Source organism: Blennius ocellaris (genome assembly GCF_963422515.1).
Source record: "Blennius ocellaris genome assembly, chromosome: 3".
NCBI lineage: Eukaryota > Metazoa > Chordata > Actinopteri > Blenniiformes > Blenniidae > Blennius > Blennius ocellaris.
In genome coordinates, this window is record NC_137652.1 from 25,589,563 (window position 1) to 25,605,789 (window position 16,227).

Sequence of the window (16,227 nt, forward strand, 5' to 3'; positions counted from 1 at the left end):
AATGTGGCCGCTGAAGTAAAATGCGTCTGCCAGCCCTCATGTAGAGGGTTCTAGCGATATGTTTTCGGCCTAATGTTCCAAGTAGATACTGTGTCGGCCTCTGTAACTCAAACTAGAAGCTGGTCCCTCATGATTGAAGTCTGACACCTGAAAACTGGAGATTTTGAAAAAAAAAACCCTCCGAACCTGTCATATTCACTATAAAACACGCACCAAAAAAAATAAAAATCACTCTAGGGCAAAGTGTATCGTGGAAACTTTGACGCTGCCGTGCGCCCATTGTTTTATTTTTACCCGGAGTCGGTGCCAGTGGGAGTCTCCCGTGCGCTCCCCTCCCTGCGCCGCACTGCGCATGCGCCCCGCATCCTCTGCTTCGCATCCATCCACGTCGATGGACTTGAAAAGCTCGAATAAAGATGCTCACCGCCTCGGCTCGCTCGAGACGTGTCACCGGGTGAAACCCACTTACCTGGAGGGCGTCACGCAGAGGACACGCGAGGACTTCGCCAAGGGACGACCTCTCTTCGCGGTGTGCGCGCGCGGGGGGGACTCATCCGACATGGAGCTGAAGAAATCCTTCTCGGAGACGGAGCGCGCGCTCCGGAGCTACGGCGCGGTGTCGGAAACGGCGTGGACGACGGACAAAGGTGAGCAGCCAGTTAAAAAAAAACCCAACAGAAATAACAACCCGTAATAATCAATAATCGCCTCCATTACCGCCCCCCCCCCCCACCTGAGTTTTGTTCGGCGCTGAAGGGGTTAACGAGTGACTCAGAATAAAGCACCGGGATGTCTGAGTCTCAGCAGCGCTGCTCCGGTGCAGACAGGCCCGGTACTTCTCGTCCACGCGCACCGGGGGGGGGGGGGTTGGGTGGGACTGGTGGCCGCTGCACGATTTGTGAATGAATGTCAAAGAAGCATCCGTGAAAATACAGCCGATTTTGATCAGTTCGACCTCCTGCGCCTGCCTGCACGCGCACGCACAGACGTCAACGCCACCAGGATTCATTTAAGGTTTGCAAAATGCAGTGCCCGAAGAAAGTTTTTAAACAATATCAAAGTGCAAATGTGAACTCCCCCCCTCCCTGTGCATAGCTTCACATTGTGCAGGTGTGACTCATAAGAAGGGCGCAGTCTAATTTCTGCACAATATCAGCTGTAAACCTGCAGCGCCGCAAACTGCTGCTGCAGAAATGTCATCAATTTGAGCTTCTCGAAACTGTTTGTGTCACCTAAAACAAAAAGAATCCTGCAAATTAGTATTTTTTTTAATCTATTAGATTTTAATCCAGTTCATTTTTAACTGCCTGAATTGATTCATTTGATTTATCATTTATTTAAAAAAAAACAAATTGTGAAATTAATAAATGCTTCATCTGGTATGACGGAACATCCTCAAAATTACTTTTTTTTTTTGCAGTTTAAAATATTAAAACTGTTTAGAAGGCATTTCCCCATGAAACTACAATAATAATGCAGTACAATAAAAACTATAATATAAGGAAGTTTAATGCAATTCTAATACATCATCACTACATCGTTTTATTTAATGATTTTCTTTTGAATTCTTTCAAAAGTGAATTAATAATACTCCAAAGTACAGCCTGAAGACGGATCATGCCCATGCAGTTGTGTAGTCTGTTATTGTTTGTTGTTTGTTGTTGTTTCTTTTAATCTCGTATTGCGTGTTTCTGTCAGTTCGTCTGAAGCGATGACGAGCGACGAGTGACGCATGTGTTGACAGGAGCGACAAACTAACAGGAGACGTGTTTTCAAATGTGTCCCACTTGGTTTCACCGAGGATTAGTCGTCATCACGGGGGAGCGGGGCGTGAAGAAACTTCCACATTAAAGTCTTGAGATGAAGAAAAGAAAATGTGGATATTTTTAGACGCCGATTCAGCCCTTGGTCTCTCTCTCTCTCTCTCTCTCTCTCTCTCTCTCTGTCTCTCTCTCTCTCTGAATACATACAAACCTACCATGAGAAAACAAGAGGAGGTGAAGCAGCAGAGCCGCCTCCCTGCAGGTTTTATCCGTTTTTGTTTGTGTTTGTTCTTGGCCGTCTGGACGGGTGTGTGTGTGTGTGTGTGTGTGTGGGGGGGGGGGGGGGGGGTGCGGTCCGGCAGCAGGCGGAAGGGATCCAGTGTGACTGCAGGATGTGTCAGGAGTGTCTGCATACAGATTCTGACATTTGCCCATAGTTAAACCCCATGTGGGCTCCTGCACCAAGCAGCATCCAGGCTCTTCCAGCTGTTTAGCGCTCATTAAATCCTAATCCTGGAGTACGGCGATGAGCCAGCTCCTTTTAATGAAAGAAGGCTGGGGGGGGGGGGTTCAAGTTCACTAACGCCGCGAGGAGACTTGGTTCACGTCTGCAGGCGGTGTTGGCCTCAGGCTCCGCTGTTAACCCGACCTGTCCCTGGTGGGACAGGCCACTTTTAATTAAGAAGCATCTAAAGCTCCTCGTTCACTGTAATGTTTCTCCAGCGCTGAGTGCATGCGATTGAGAGGGAGCCGTTAAGACATTACGAAGCTGGCACTTCGCCACCCCTAATGGTCCGGACTCAGAGCAGCGTGACGGTGTCGATGACGAGGTGAGGGGAGAGTTGGGCCCCCGAGAGGCCCGAGGGACCCGGCTGGAAATGTTTCACCGAGACAAAGCGTTTGGTAAACTTCCAGCCGCGCCGTGTCGCAGCCCACTTTGATTCGGCGGCCGTCGTCAGCGAGACGGGTCCGGTGCGGCGATTCAAACGCTGAGCACGGCGACGCAAACAAACCGCCCTGTCTGCCCCGGTGAGTCAGCGCCCGGCCTCAGCCGGCCTCCATGGGAATGGGGGCTCAGACACACGGCGCAGTTTGAGCTGCCGCAGGAGGACGAAGAGACGCTCCTCTTATGTCACACGTCAGATTCGATGAGTTGGGATTGAGGATGCATCTGTGTGTTGAGGGGCGTGGACGCTGGGGAGGATCACAGACACTCCCGTGTAAATACTCTTTGCGTGTATAAGTCATGTTTTAGGAGAAAATATCTGATTCCAGTCCCACAAAAAGAGAGTCGTTGCTGTTTTTCCACTTCATCCCAGATGTTGAACGAACTAAATGGACAAATTCGATGGCGGAAGTTGCAATGACTTGTCGCAGCAATAAAACACTACCTAAATACTTTTTTTTTTTTTTTTAACTATGTAATCTGAATCATTTAAAAAAAACAACATCCAACATATTCTAATCTAATTTCATTTTGATCTAATACATCTGTAGGTGTTATAAGTTGTATCAAAAATATAAAGCCGACAAGCTTCTCTGTCCACATCCTGGTTTATTTGCTCCATAAACTGTTTTTCTGTTTCTGCTGACATGATGCATTTTAAATGGTCACCGTCTCTGTGAGCTGCTGCCACCTGGCAGGCCGCATACAGAAGCATGGAAATGCAAACTCGGAGACAGTTTCTCGTCCCACGGCCATCCATACATGAACACAGACATATAATAATACCCCCACCTTGTCTTTCAATAGATTTCCTTTCATATACTAATATCACATACTAGGATAACTACTTTACTTTAGATAAAAGTTCTCCTTTACTTGTTTAAATTTTATTTCACGTCTGGTATTCTGATATTGTTTGAATGGTGGTTAACACAACCTGAACATCCTCAGTCCGAGTCTGGACTTGGGGGGGTTACGCATATGTAGAATTAATTGGACAAAATTGCCACGCTGGACATTTCTCTGTATTTTCCATCATTAAAATTGGCTTCATGTTGAGATTGCAGTCATTTTTTTAGAACAATCTCTTTCAGATTTGGGAAAATATAGAATTTTGCACAACGCAAAAAAACCCCCAACAACTTTAGAGTGTAAGTTTAAAGATTATTATGTCAATGTTTTAATGGTCACTGAACTGAAGATGGACGGTATGTGGCCCCTAAACTGGAATGAGCTCCACACCTCTGTGGGTTTGGCTCCAAGCCTCTGCAACTGTAGGTTGGATAACAACAAAAAAAGAAGAAGATGGATGTAACATACTCCAGATGTCAACTGATTTAGTTGTTTTATATAGAGAATGACATGAGAGGTTTCCTGTTTTTAGATGATTGAAGTTGAAGTAAGTGGATTTTGGTCTTGTAAAGCGGATTAAGAGCTGGAGGGTTCCAAAACGTGGTATGAAAAGTGAGTGTTTGGATCTACAGTGTTGGCAGGATACTTTTCTGAAGGGGCTTGCGGAGGTGAGATATACTACGACTTCCCCCCGAACTACAACACCTCCTTCATTAGATTCTTTCCACATTGTTAACAAATTGAGATGCTTTAAAGTTGACGCAGGCTCTCTGCTCCGAGGCGGAGCAACCCGGCCGCCACTCCACCAAAACACTTTACTGCCACGGCTGCACATTTAATGGAGCACATCTGTCTTACTGTCTTTAGTTAATCGTCCTGCGACGAGAACACTTCCCGTCCTCGCAGCAGCAGCAGCTGCTGCAGCTCCGGTCGCTGCATTGATCAGTGCAATTAGAGGCTGGCCAGTGTGGCTTTGAGCTGCTGGGCTTTATTGACAGATATGGAGTTGTGGGGTCAGAAAAAAGAAAAAAGAAACAAAGCCACAGCTGGTGATTGATGATTTTCTTCCTCAATATGAAGAAACGATCTCGGTCTCTTTGCTTCATACTCCTGTTCTTATCAGTGATTGAAGTAGGGAAGCACCGATGCAGGTTTTTTTCACTTCCGATCCGATCCCGACACCCGAATTGGAATATCTGCCGATACGATATCATTCCGACACCAGAGCTGTGTTTGCTTTAAGATTATTATCATTATTGTTGATTTTATATGAGGCTGTAATAAACTCCTCTCTACAGTAAAGTATAAAATGTATGTATGCATTTATTCTCTCAAAAGGCAACTTAAGGTTAGTAGAAGGTCAGAAGAGGAAGCAGTCCAAACTATTTTAGTTCCAAGCATGACGTCATCATCTCATAATAAACTAGTTCTGTCATTAAAACCTCACAATCACTTTATTAATTCCTGGAGAAATTATTTTGCAATGCAGCACAAACTGCAGTGTTTCCAGCTCTAATGCAACACACATGATTGGGACTATTTTCAGGGAGTTTAGCATGGAGGATGTGTGAATGGCCTGCTTACCGCGGAGGAGCGAGGTGTTTTGATGCCGCGGTCAGCGCCGTTCTCCTAACCCTAACCCAAACTTTCAACATTCCCTAGCATGTTAAGGTGGCTGCAAACTGTGGAATGGATTTCCTGACTCACTGCTCCGCGTCTCATTGAGACCCGCCTTCGTTTAGGAAATCCATTCCACATTTTGCAGCCAGCGAGCGGAAACACATGTGGACTCGTTTCAGCAGAAGCACAGATGAAGCTTCACGGATCGGGAACCTCCGCAGGTTGGGTCGCAAATTTCCGACCCTTGAATTAGGTTCATATCGGAACCCGATAACGATCCCGGATCGGCTCGGCCCCGTCCCGACGTTGAATCTTCTCGCTGTCATTTGTGCCTTTAAATCCTAAATCACGTCTCTTAATCACACAAGCTGCTTTCTTTCCAAGCTGCTGCGAGGTGACTCGTCACGTTGAGACGGGGTGAGAAGCGAGTCTGCCAAGAAGCTGACGCTCTCAGAAAAGTTTCCGAAGGAACAAAAAGCTCCGCTCCTTAATGCAACTGTCACACGGAATCAAAAGAGCGATGGCTTACAGTTAAGATCTCAAATTAGATGTGGGCGTTGTGCCGCAATTACACCGAGTCTCGTTATTCTTCTTTGAAATATAAACCACTGAGTGGGCTTCACGCTCCGTCAACCACACCACGGAAAGACGACGAGCAGATTCCCACTGCACACAACAAACACTCACTATTCTCTATATACTGTATAGTTTTTCTAGGCACATTGAATTGAGACTTGAACTGACATCCCATCCTTCCTGTGGACAATATTAGAAGCACCTCAAACACTGTTGCAAATTTTTTAAATAAAACCGAGTTTTAAATTGTCGCAATTTTGATTGGCTTACTCTGCAATTACAGAAATGTCATTGGGGCTGCGTGTCACAAACACTTAAATGTAAGAAGGACTTTGTGTTTGTGGATGATGCCCCATTGATAAATATCCTGCAAATAGTGGAGGGAATTTGTAATTATTGACGTACAAGACATTTATCTCGTTTGACCTTTGCCTGAACAGAGATTTAACTGTTCAAACAGAAGGACCGTGGACTAAAAACCGTCCCGCAAGACGCCACAATCCAGCCCAGGAAGCCGCCACTCTGACACGTTCTCCGGTTCCCTGGTACCTGCTGAAGCTTCCTAACAAGCTGTCCCTCCTTGCCTTTGTCTCAGGTCACTCTGACGTGTCCATGGCGGAGAGCACCATGTCCCCCGAGGAGATCGAGGTGGAGATGACTCGCATTCAGCGCCTGCGGGAGGTCCTGGTGCGCCGGGAGTCGGAGCTCCGCTTCATGTGAGTGTCGTCGGGCAGAAGCCGAGATCCACCTCATTGCCATTGAACACGGTGTTTTCGTTGAGGCGCGCAGTTAAGCGGCGGCGGCTGGCAGAAGTCCCCGATCACTCAGAGGTGGATCGCGGCCAATGGCAGCCTGAGTGTGTCGGCGTGTCGAACCCACCGCCTCCTCGTCCACTTCCACTTCAAGGACTATGGATCAGGCTTCAGTTTCAGACGTTTTATTCATATCTGCTGCTGCTTGTGCTCTTCTGCTGCACAACCACCACTTTGTTTGGGTCCTTTTCCCAACTTGTTTACATTTTAACACGAGATATATATCTGCACAACCGCAAAACATTCAGCACTGATTCAAACCTGCTTCATCAAATGTGAATGAAATGAATGGATCATTATGGAGCTCCTGTGGGGGTGGATGATGATGATGATGATGATGATGATGATGGTTTGTAAAACAACACAAAGAGTTTGCATTCATCCATTGATTTATCCGGACAATCAGCTGACCCTCAGGGTGACACCGAGCAGCTTTCCAGTCCATCACAGGATTAACGCAGAGATTAACTCGCCAATTAAGAGTTTTGTAATAAAGCATTTATTGTGGAAGGAAGCCTGAGAGCAGTGAGGTAATAGGAGGCCGAGAGGTGAACTCGTATCTTCTTGCTCTGAGAGAGAAATCTGCTGTTCCATTGTGCTTCCCCTCTCTTTGTGCTTTTCATGATGTAAATAGAAAAAAGAAAGAAAAAAACATCGTTCACATCGTCATCTTAGAAACGGCTACTCAATTGTCATCCTTTCATACAGTCACAACATGGTTAAGCCAACAATTGAAAAACAGAAATCTCCCTTTTAGTAACAGGAACTCGTTAATTTCTCTTTATCTTCATTTGAACTCTCTGACTTTCATTTTTGTTTGAAAAATCTATATTTTATTCGATTTTAGCTGGATTGCTTGTACTGCTGCATTGAAACACGCACAGCAAAGATGCCCCTGTTAATTTAACACCCAGTGTGACACTGAGTGTCACATTAATATTACACTGGTGTAGGTGTTAAAATGCGATGTTGAAAATAACACCAGCATAGTGTTATCATGACAATAATATAGCATTGGAAAAGTTAATAACATGGGACACTGACGGGTATTAATATTTGAACCTGTGAGCCATTAACCGCGGTTCCACTGTGGAATGCTTTCCACGTCTTGCTTTCTGACAATAAAGAACTATTCTATTTTATTCTAGTGTATAATAATGTCCACCCAGTGAAAAAAGTAGAAAAAGGGCATTTGCAAAAAACATTCTCATTTCCCAGCCGTGATGTTTGAGCTTATCTGGATTCATCAGCTAATCAACACTCCAGTTTGACGACATGTTAAAAAAAAAAAAAAATAACACCAGCAATGTTATTCTATAGCTGTGCGGTGTTAAAGTAACACCAACACTGCTTATTTAACACCAACGCCAAACTCTTGACGCTGCCGTGTTTGCTGTGTAAAACCTGCCACTTTTGTATTTTAACCACAACGATGAATCATACAGCTTTGGTACTTTTTTCTTAATTGTTTTTTTTTTCCCACCCATGCAATTAGCCATTTCTTGTGCCTTTTGAATATCAAAAATAATATATAAAAAAGAGGGGAAAGAGGAGCAGCAGCGGATAAAGAAATAGCACAATCAGGAGATGTTGTGTGTGCATATTAAGAGAATCTCAGTTTATATATTTGTTTAATTAAAACGCTTCAACAAGACATTTAACAAGAGGAGAGAAGTTTGCACACACTGATTGGAGTTTATATTGTTCTTGAACATATTGCGGAGGAAATGTGGGTTTATTGTTTCGACGTTGCATGTTGTACGAGGCCTGTGTTTTAAGACGAGCGTTTGAAGACTTTCACTGAACTCGCTGTCTGTTGCTGCAAATAGTGATTTTATGTTTCGCAGCCGTTGCGTCAGAGCTTTTGAACGTTGCACGTGAGAATCATCCAAACACTGCTGCAGAATCTGTTCAGGCTTCAGTTCATAGTTTGGAAAAGAAACATCTCATAATGTGTCTATTCTGTCAAATCCACAAGTTTGTTCATTGAGAGTAGTATTCTTAGGACCTCAGGCTCATTACATGCTTTTTTTTTTTTTTAAACTTCCAGTAATATAAAATGACATACTAACATGAGTTTACTGTCAGTGCTGATGTGCGGTGAAGTGGAACATCAAACTATTTATCAAACCACCATCACGCAGCGAACATCTGGATCCGTTACACTTCTGTGAAGCGTCTTCATCCCATCCGTGTGTGTGTGTGTGTGTGTGTCTGTGTGTGTGTGTGTGTGTGTGTGTGTGTGTGTGTGTGTGTGTGTGTGTGTGTGTGTGTGTGTGTGTGTGTGTGTGTGTGTGTGCGCGCTGATGGGATACACAGAAAGCATCGCAACAGTAAAACAAAGAAGGAACACAGAGAGAGGAAGGAGAGAAAAAGGAGGTGTAAAGCAGCATTAGGGATGGAGAGGAGGGGGAAGAGTAAGAGGAAAAATGAGGAACAGGAGGAGGAGGAGGAGGAGGAAAAAAAAGGGAGGCCATAGATGAGTCATCAGCTTGAACTATCAAAGAGAATTTAATCTGTGAAAGCTGTCACTGCTTCACACTGAGAGAGAGAGAGAGAGAGAGAGAGAGAGAGAGAGAGAGAGAGAGAGAGAGAGAGAGAGAGAGAGAGAGAGAAGGAAATGTTGAGGATGAACAGGATTGATTTTCACTGCATGTTTACCATGTGCGCGCACACACACACACACACACACACACACACACACACACACACGCACACACACACACACACACACACACACACACACACACACACACACACACACACACACACACACACACACACACACACACTCCTGGTGCTGTGAAATCTTATCTACAAGCACAAGAAGAGAGTTTAGTTCGACAACGTGAGGAAGAAGAATTGCATCAGTTTGACATGATCAGTTTGTTCTTAAGTCAACAGGCTGAGTGACACAAATTAATTCTTAATTGTTCCGAAAAACAGCGAACGTTCAAGCCTCTCTGCTCCGACTCGTCTCCCAGTTCAGACGTAAATAACGTGTTGCCTGTCGGATTGGAACGGTTCAGTTTTCGGGGCCTTTTCATAATTCAGAATGAGTCAGTCCAGCGTCATTTCAATCAGATTAACAAAGTGGAAGCAGCTTAATAATATCCGTTGTTCTTCAGCGTGTTCACTGTGTTTTCCTCTTTCCTTCCAGGATGGACGACATCCAGCTCTGCAAAGACATCATGAGTTTAAAGCAGGATCTACGACAGATTGTTTCTGTCCCAGGTGCAAAAAAACACACACACACACACACACACCCACACACACACACACACACGCACACACACACACACACACACACACACGAGGAGGAGTGTGTGTGTGTGTGCAGGAAGGGTTGGTGTCATGTTCAAGGACGCACACCCAGCAGTGACCGGTCAAACAAGATTATTTTAACCACTTGAAGCCATAATAAAACAGTATACAGTATACAGTATATAGTATATATATATATATATATATATATATATATATATATATATATATATATATATATATATAACAGCTGTGGAGGATGAAGCAACATTTTGCTTCTTTTTGCTGCCGTCGTTTTCCTACGTAGGAATTTACCGCGACATGATCTGCAGCTTGTTTTGATTTAAAGTGTCTCCATCCTGATTCTCTCAGCACATACCCAAAGAAAAGGTATTAAAATACTCAATGTAACCCTTCATTGGCAAACTCATTATTGATGGAGATGATACTGTGTTGTATTTATCACTAATCAACATAGTTATCTTTAAAAAAATGTGTTTTAAAAAAGTGTCAGTATCTATTCTTGAATGTTCAACAAAATAATTATGCAAAATGTATTAAAAAAAAGTCATATTTATTATTATATTGATTACTAAGTAATGCATTGGTAATCCCATTTGGAGATATTTTTTTTAACCAGAAAATTATTACAAATGTCATTTTGTTTGTCTATTTTAATGGTATAATTAACACATAAATCCACCTGTTTATATTGATTTGAGGGTAAATAAATATTAAATGTACAAATATTTCGTAAAAGTCTTTGTTGGAAAAAAATAATTTTTTTCCAACAACACTAAAATATAAAGTTAGTACATTATTAAGGCACTATTTTACCGGCCCCGCCCATCTGGATGAAATTGGACTGAATCTGGCTCCTGAGCTAAAATGTGTTGGACTCCCCTGCTTTAGAACCCCCCCCCCCCCCCCCACAAAAAAAAAACAACAAAACACTGGAGGGGCAAATACTGTTATTTCACTCACCATGTTTAATTGCCCCCTGCTCCATAAAAACCCGTCACGGTCACTCGGCAGCCCACCGGGCGTCGTACATGTGAACGTCGGGGATATTTCACTCCTTCAGTCCAGGACAACCAGAGTCACAAACAGGCCTCCTGCTCCTGGTCCACCCCCCCCCCCCCCCCCCCCCCCCCCCCACCCCCACACCCCTCTTCTCCCGCCCCACGACGCAATTCACTCTGTGTTTCTGTGCCTCGGGAGTGTGAAGGTTAGGATGTGAAGCCTTTCCCTGCACCCAACGAAATGAAAAGAAAGCTCAGCCGGCATTTGCATAATCAAGTCTGGGTCTCATTTGTAATGCACGAGGGGAGAATTCAACATTTGTGTGTGACTTTGCTCTTCGGTCACATCTCGCGTGAGGCGTCATTTCAATCTGATCCCAGTTCGGTTGCGAGGCGTCCTTCAGTTTCTCTTGTTGTTGTTGTTTTTCCCCCAGAGACAGACAAAAACAAGAAACACAAGCAGCGGGAGGAGGAGCTGATCCTGAAGATTCACAAACTGGTGCAGAAGAGGGATTTCCTGGTGGACGACGCCGAGGTGGAGAGATTGAGGTAAAGCATGACGCCAGAGAGGGTGGACCGTCTGTCTATTCCTTCGCTCGGCGAGAAGCAGCAGGAAGGGAAGTGACTGGAGGTGAAGGACGGGGCCACTGCAGTATATTCCCCTCAGTCACCCTTCTGTGCTTTACTTGAGTATTTCTGTCTTCCCCGCCTTTTATTCTTTAAACTGGCTCCTTGCTTATTGAAGAGTGGTCGATAAAAGACTGAAGGTTTACAAAGTTTTACAAAATGTTTTGATTTTCAACAAAATACGACCATTACATGAACATTTACACCCTCTCAGTATTTGTGTAATTTGCTCCAGTGGTAATCCAACGTCTCGTACTCGAGGATATAATCCCATAATGAGGAAACCAGATTTGGTCCATGTGTCTGGGATATTTAGGCTGTATGTCTTCAGTCATACAGGTGAAATGTAAATTCAACGTTTATAGTCTTAAAAATATAGTGCACAGACGCCAAAGACTCAAACACACAACTATGAACAAATGAGAGTCTTTAATAAAAGGACAAATCCCAAACTTTTCACAAAAACTTCAGGAAGCCATGTAAAGAGAAACGCAGAGAAATGAGGCACAGCCGGCAACAATCGGAGACGATCCGGGAGCACAGAGGAGGAGGAGGAGGAGGAGGAGGAGGAAGAGGAGGAGGAGGAGGAGTAGTAAGAGAGGAAGGAGCAAAAAGACACTGAACATATGAAGAATAGACACGGACGCAAAACTACAACCAGAAAAAACAAAACAAGCACATCCAAACACATGAGGGGAAACGAGGCACAGCAGAACAAAATGTTCAATCATGACCTCTGTCCTAACTGAAGATTAAGTCAGTATTACATCAAGTACAGTATAGCCACTTGTGTGCACTTATAGAAGGTTCAAAACACCTCAAAAGGTCTTTTTTTTTTATTATAGTTTTGTGCATCTACTTAAGTAGAAAAGTTTAGCGTCTCACCCAGAGGCAACCGTCCACTGCAAAAATTCCTCGGAAAAAAATATACTAAAATAAGAAAACGAATACTTAAAATAAGCAAAATGATCTGCCAACAGAACAAGAACATTTTACTTGACAAGATTTTCAAAAATAAGAAAATAATTTTCGCCCCATATGACCCAGCGTCTGGAAAATAGCATTTTTGGACTCAAAACAAGTATGATTTTCAAGTGTTATTGTTTTCAAATCTTAAAATAAGAAGATTGGGCTCATGAAATGGTAGTTCAGGTGCTTTGATTGCTGGTCAGTCATGAAAAATGCTTGTTTTAATCCTAACAGTACTTATAACTAGTTTTTAATACTCAACCATTCTAGCTAGTAGGAAAATAAAGTAATAATCCTCTTAAAACTACAATAATAATCTCAGCGGACAATTTTTGTTTTAAGCAAAAATGACTTATTAGTCAAAGACAAATAATTTTTCAGAACTTATATCTTGCCAAGATTTGACTTTTTGCAGTGTCACTTAAGAGAGACGGCACGTTTTATTTCTCCACAAGTTTCTTTGCAGCCGCACATGTTAGACACTCAGTTATTTTAAACTCTTTGAGTTATTTCCCACACTGTTGCCGAGTAACAGGAGAAAAGTGTGCTTAACACACGTGCCAACTATTTTTACACTCGTGTCACCGTGCAAAGAAAAACCTCTTCTAAAAGATGAGTCCACGCCGGTGACATTTCCCATTCACCCATCTTCCACACGTGATTAATTAATTGAAACGCTGGCGTGTTTCTGAAGAACACGTTCACACTCTTCCTGGCAAATGAGGGAATTGATCAAATCTCTTCTTTAGTGTTTCCCCAGTTATGCAGCAGATGGATTTCTTTTTTTTTTTTTTAAATGTTACTGTCAAAGCCGTTCCAGGGAGAATGCGTTAATGTAACTGTGCTGCAGGGAGCAGGAGGAGGACAAGGAGATGGCCGAGTTCCTCCGGCTGAAGCTGATGCCGCTGGAACAGAAGCTCAAAGTCGCACAACGTGAGTCGAGGACGATCACAAGTAAGTCGAAAGCCGAGACGCACACGCGTCCGGGTTTGTCTCACGTCGCTCTCTCTCTCTCCCTCCCAGAGCCCCCGAAGCCGAAGAGACAAATCCCGGAGCCGCCTGCCAACAAACCGTCCATCACCAAGTCGGGGGCGGCCATCATCAAGGACTGCTGCGGCGCCACCCAGTGCGCCGTCATGTAACCGCCTCATCGGACTCACGTCACATGAAGACAAAAACACCCGTTAGCCAGAGAAACCCTCGCGGCCGCTGTCCACGGTGATTTCCCCTCTCGAGTTACCGCAAATCCAAACTGTGTTCTATTCGCTCAAGTACAGAGTTTCAAATTGATTCACTCATGAGGTCCAGCTGGACTTCTGCCAACGTGAGGGGCTCTCCAGGGACCCCAACAGGAGTTTGGTGAAATAGTAACAGCAGGTTCAGGAACGACAGTGTTAACTCGCACGTTCATTTAAAATGGACACATTTATTCAGATTTATTCGACTGCGGATTAAAAGCCGGTTTCTCTGTCTGACGGGAAAACATCGTTTTGCATTTCCTCACGTTTGACGACGGGTATTTATTCTTCCATTTCATTCCTTGAGCGCCACCATTTTCACACGGTTCCTCCTCCACGTGGCTCCAAACACCAATGAAGTGACTTTCAAAGAAATCCCCGGCAGCCAGCGGACGCTTTTGTCGTCCGGCAGAGCAATATTCTCCAAAACGGCAGTTTGATCCTGCAGAGAAATCCTCCCAAAGCTCACTGGCAACACGCGACGCCCAACAAAACTAACACACCGCTGCAGAACACGGCTGCGACGTCGCGTCATAGAAGGCTCATTTTGGTTCGACCGCGTTAAATGTGATCAGCCGCATTAAAAACAAACAACTCACATAAAGTAAAAATACACCGGTGTCATTGGGACGGTTGCAAAAGCTCCGGGAAGAAAGTTTTTATCTAAATTTAGAGAATTCACTGCAGAAAGGCAGGTAAGGTCAGAAACATCTTTAGTTGTGCGTGAATAAGGAAAAAAAATTGTAGTTCTGCATAAAACGTATGTAAAGATTTAAAAGCTCAAAGTTCTTTTGAAGGACGTTTTCCTTAAATCTGCCGTCGTCACATTCAAAGTTCAGCAGCTTCTCTTTGGTCTCAGCGTTCAGTTTATGTCTGAAACGCGTCGATAGACGTCCACTCTCCTTAAAATTAATAACGCTGTTGGATTCAGAGGTATTGTCACAAATACAAGACAATTATCTTGCAGAAGCTAGGATTTTAGTTTAATCCTGGAAAAGAAATTAAAAACACCAACAACCCTACAAACAAAATGCAACAAATCTAGGAAATAGGTGCAAACTAACTCAGTAAAGGGCTTCAGGTGAGTGTTTGATGAATGATCACATGGTGCAGGTAGAAGGGACAGAAAACCACGGCTCCGACAGACTTTACGTATCAAGAAGGGTTGTCAAACACATTTTAGTTCAGGGGCCACATGCTGGCCAATTTCATCTCGAGTGAACCGGCTCAGCCAATTAGTGCCATAATAACCTTGAAATCTAAAATTTGAAGTTTCCCTTTTGTTGTGGCGCAGAGTACACGTGGTGAAAAATGTCCATAGTTTAACAACAATCTAATAAATTACCACTGAAAATTATCACAATCTCAACATAAAGCAAATTTTAATGAAACTCTCTGGTGACAAAAATGCAGTGAAATGCCACCAAATAAAAACTGATGACTTTGAGGCTAGTTTATCGTGGATATCTCACCTCGGGAATCAGTGTTGTGTTCCGTCTGCTGCTTTAGAAAATCGTTTCAAAAAAATACCAAAAATAGAATGACAATTTTCATTGACTTTAAAAAAAAAAAAAAAAGTTGAAATACGAGACAAATGAAGCGAGAAAAGCTTTAAAATGTCCAAACAGTATAAATCTACAGCAGCCTCAAAAATGTATGTTTTAAGCCTCATCTGACGTTTGAGGGGCAAAACATGCAACGAAATATTAATAAGTGCTCTTAAAAGCAATGATTAATAAAAAAAAAAGAAAAAAGTATGGAGGTAATATTTGCTGGAGTGTTTATTCTTGGGACTCTTCCAGAACTCTACAGGCTCCTAATTGATTTTAAATCGGATAAAACCTTTAAACTATTAATACTGACCAACTGAGCCGACACTGACCCGAGTTCAGCCCTTTAGTGCAGAGACTGAGCGGCGTGCGGCCTTGTATGACTCACACGCGTAGTGTTTTCAGTGACGCCTTTCACCATTTTAACGCTTGTAAATGCCAACAGTTGAGTCGTTCTTCATCGTGCTTGCACATCCACCCCCCCCCCCCCCCCCCCGAAGGACAACACATGAGTGAGTGTACTAACGTCATCAACTGCTGAGAACTAACGGACCGTGGTGGAGTCAAACTCATTCACGTCGCCAAGCAACAGGCGGCGGCTCGCGTCCTCCGAATTTAGTCTTGCGTTTTTATGATAAACACCAGGATATGAATGCAAACCCCCCCCCCCCCCCCCGTGTAAATCCTACGATAGACGGTGCGTGTTTGAGTGTATTTAGGACATTTAGTGACTCGTGTCAAAAGCGAGAAGTGTTGCTCTTTGTCACTTTACTTCCTCCTGATGACTTGGCGTTGTGTAGTTTGTAGTGACTTGACGAAGCCCCCCCCCCCCCCCCCCCCCGATGTTTAATATTGAACAAATTATGCAGAGAAATAAGCTGAAACGACCTGTACATACATGTTTAAATAAAGAGCATCTTTCAGGAGGGCGCTGCGCTTTGTGTCTTTTGTCGGGAAACAGAGGAGACGGGGACGGTGATGCTTGTGA

At 43.8% G+C, this 16,227-nt stretch overlaps 1 protein-coding gene across 1 annotated transcript; it reads left to right on the forward strand.

The window, feature by feature from the left end:
- Positions 1-411: 411 nt before the first annotated feature.
- On the forward strand, positions 412-16,048 carry bmerb1 (bMERB domain containing 1). Its single transcript, XM_080520961.1, has 6 exons — positions 412-647; positions 6,353-6,473; positions 9,730-9,803; positions 11,290-11,404; positions 13,302-13,384; positions 13,475-16,048. Exons 1-6 carry the CDS (start codon positions 560-562, stop codon positions 13,591-13,593), a joined length of 600 nt encoding a protein of 199 aa, XP_080377087.1. The 5' UTR covers positions 412-559; the 3' UTR covers positions 13,594-16,048.
- Positions 16,049-16,227: the final 179 nt, after the last annotated feature.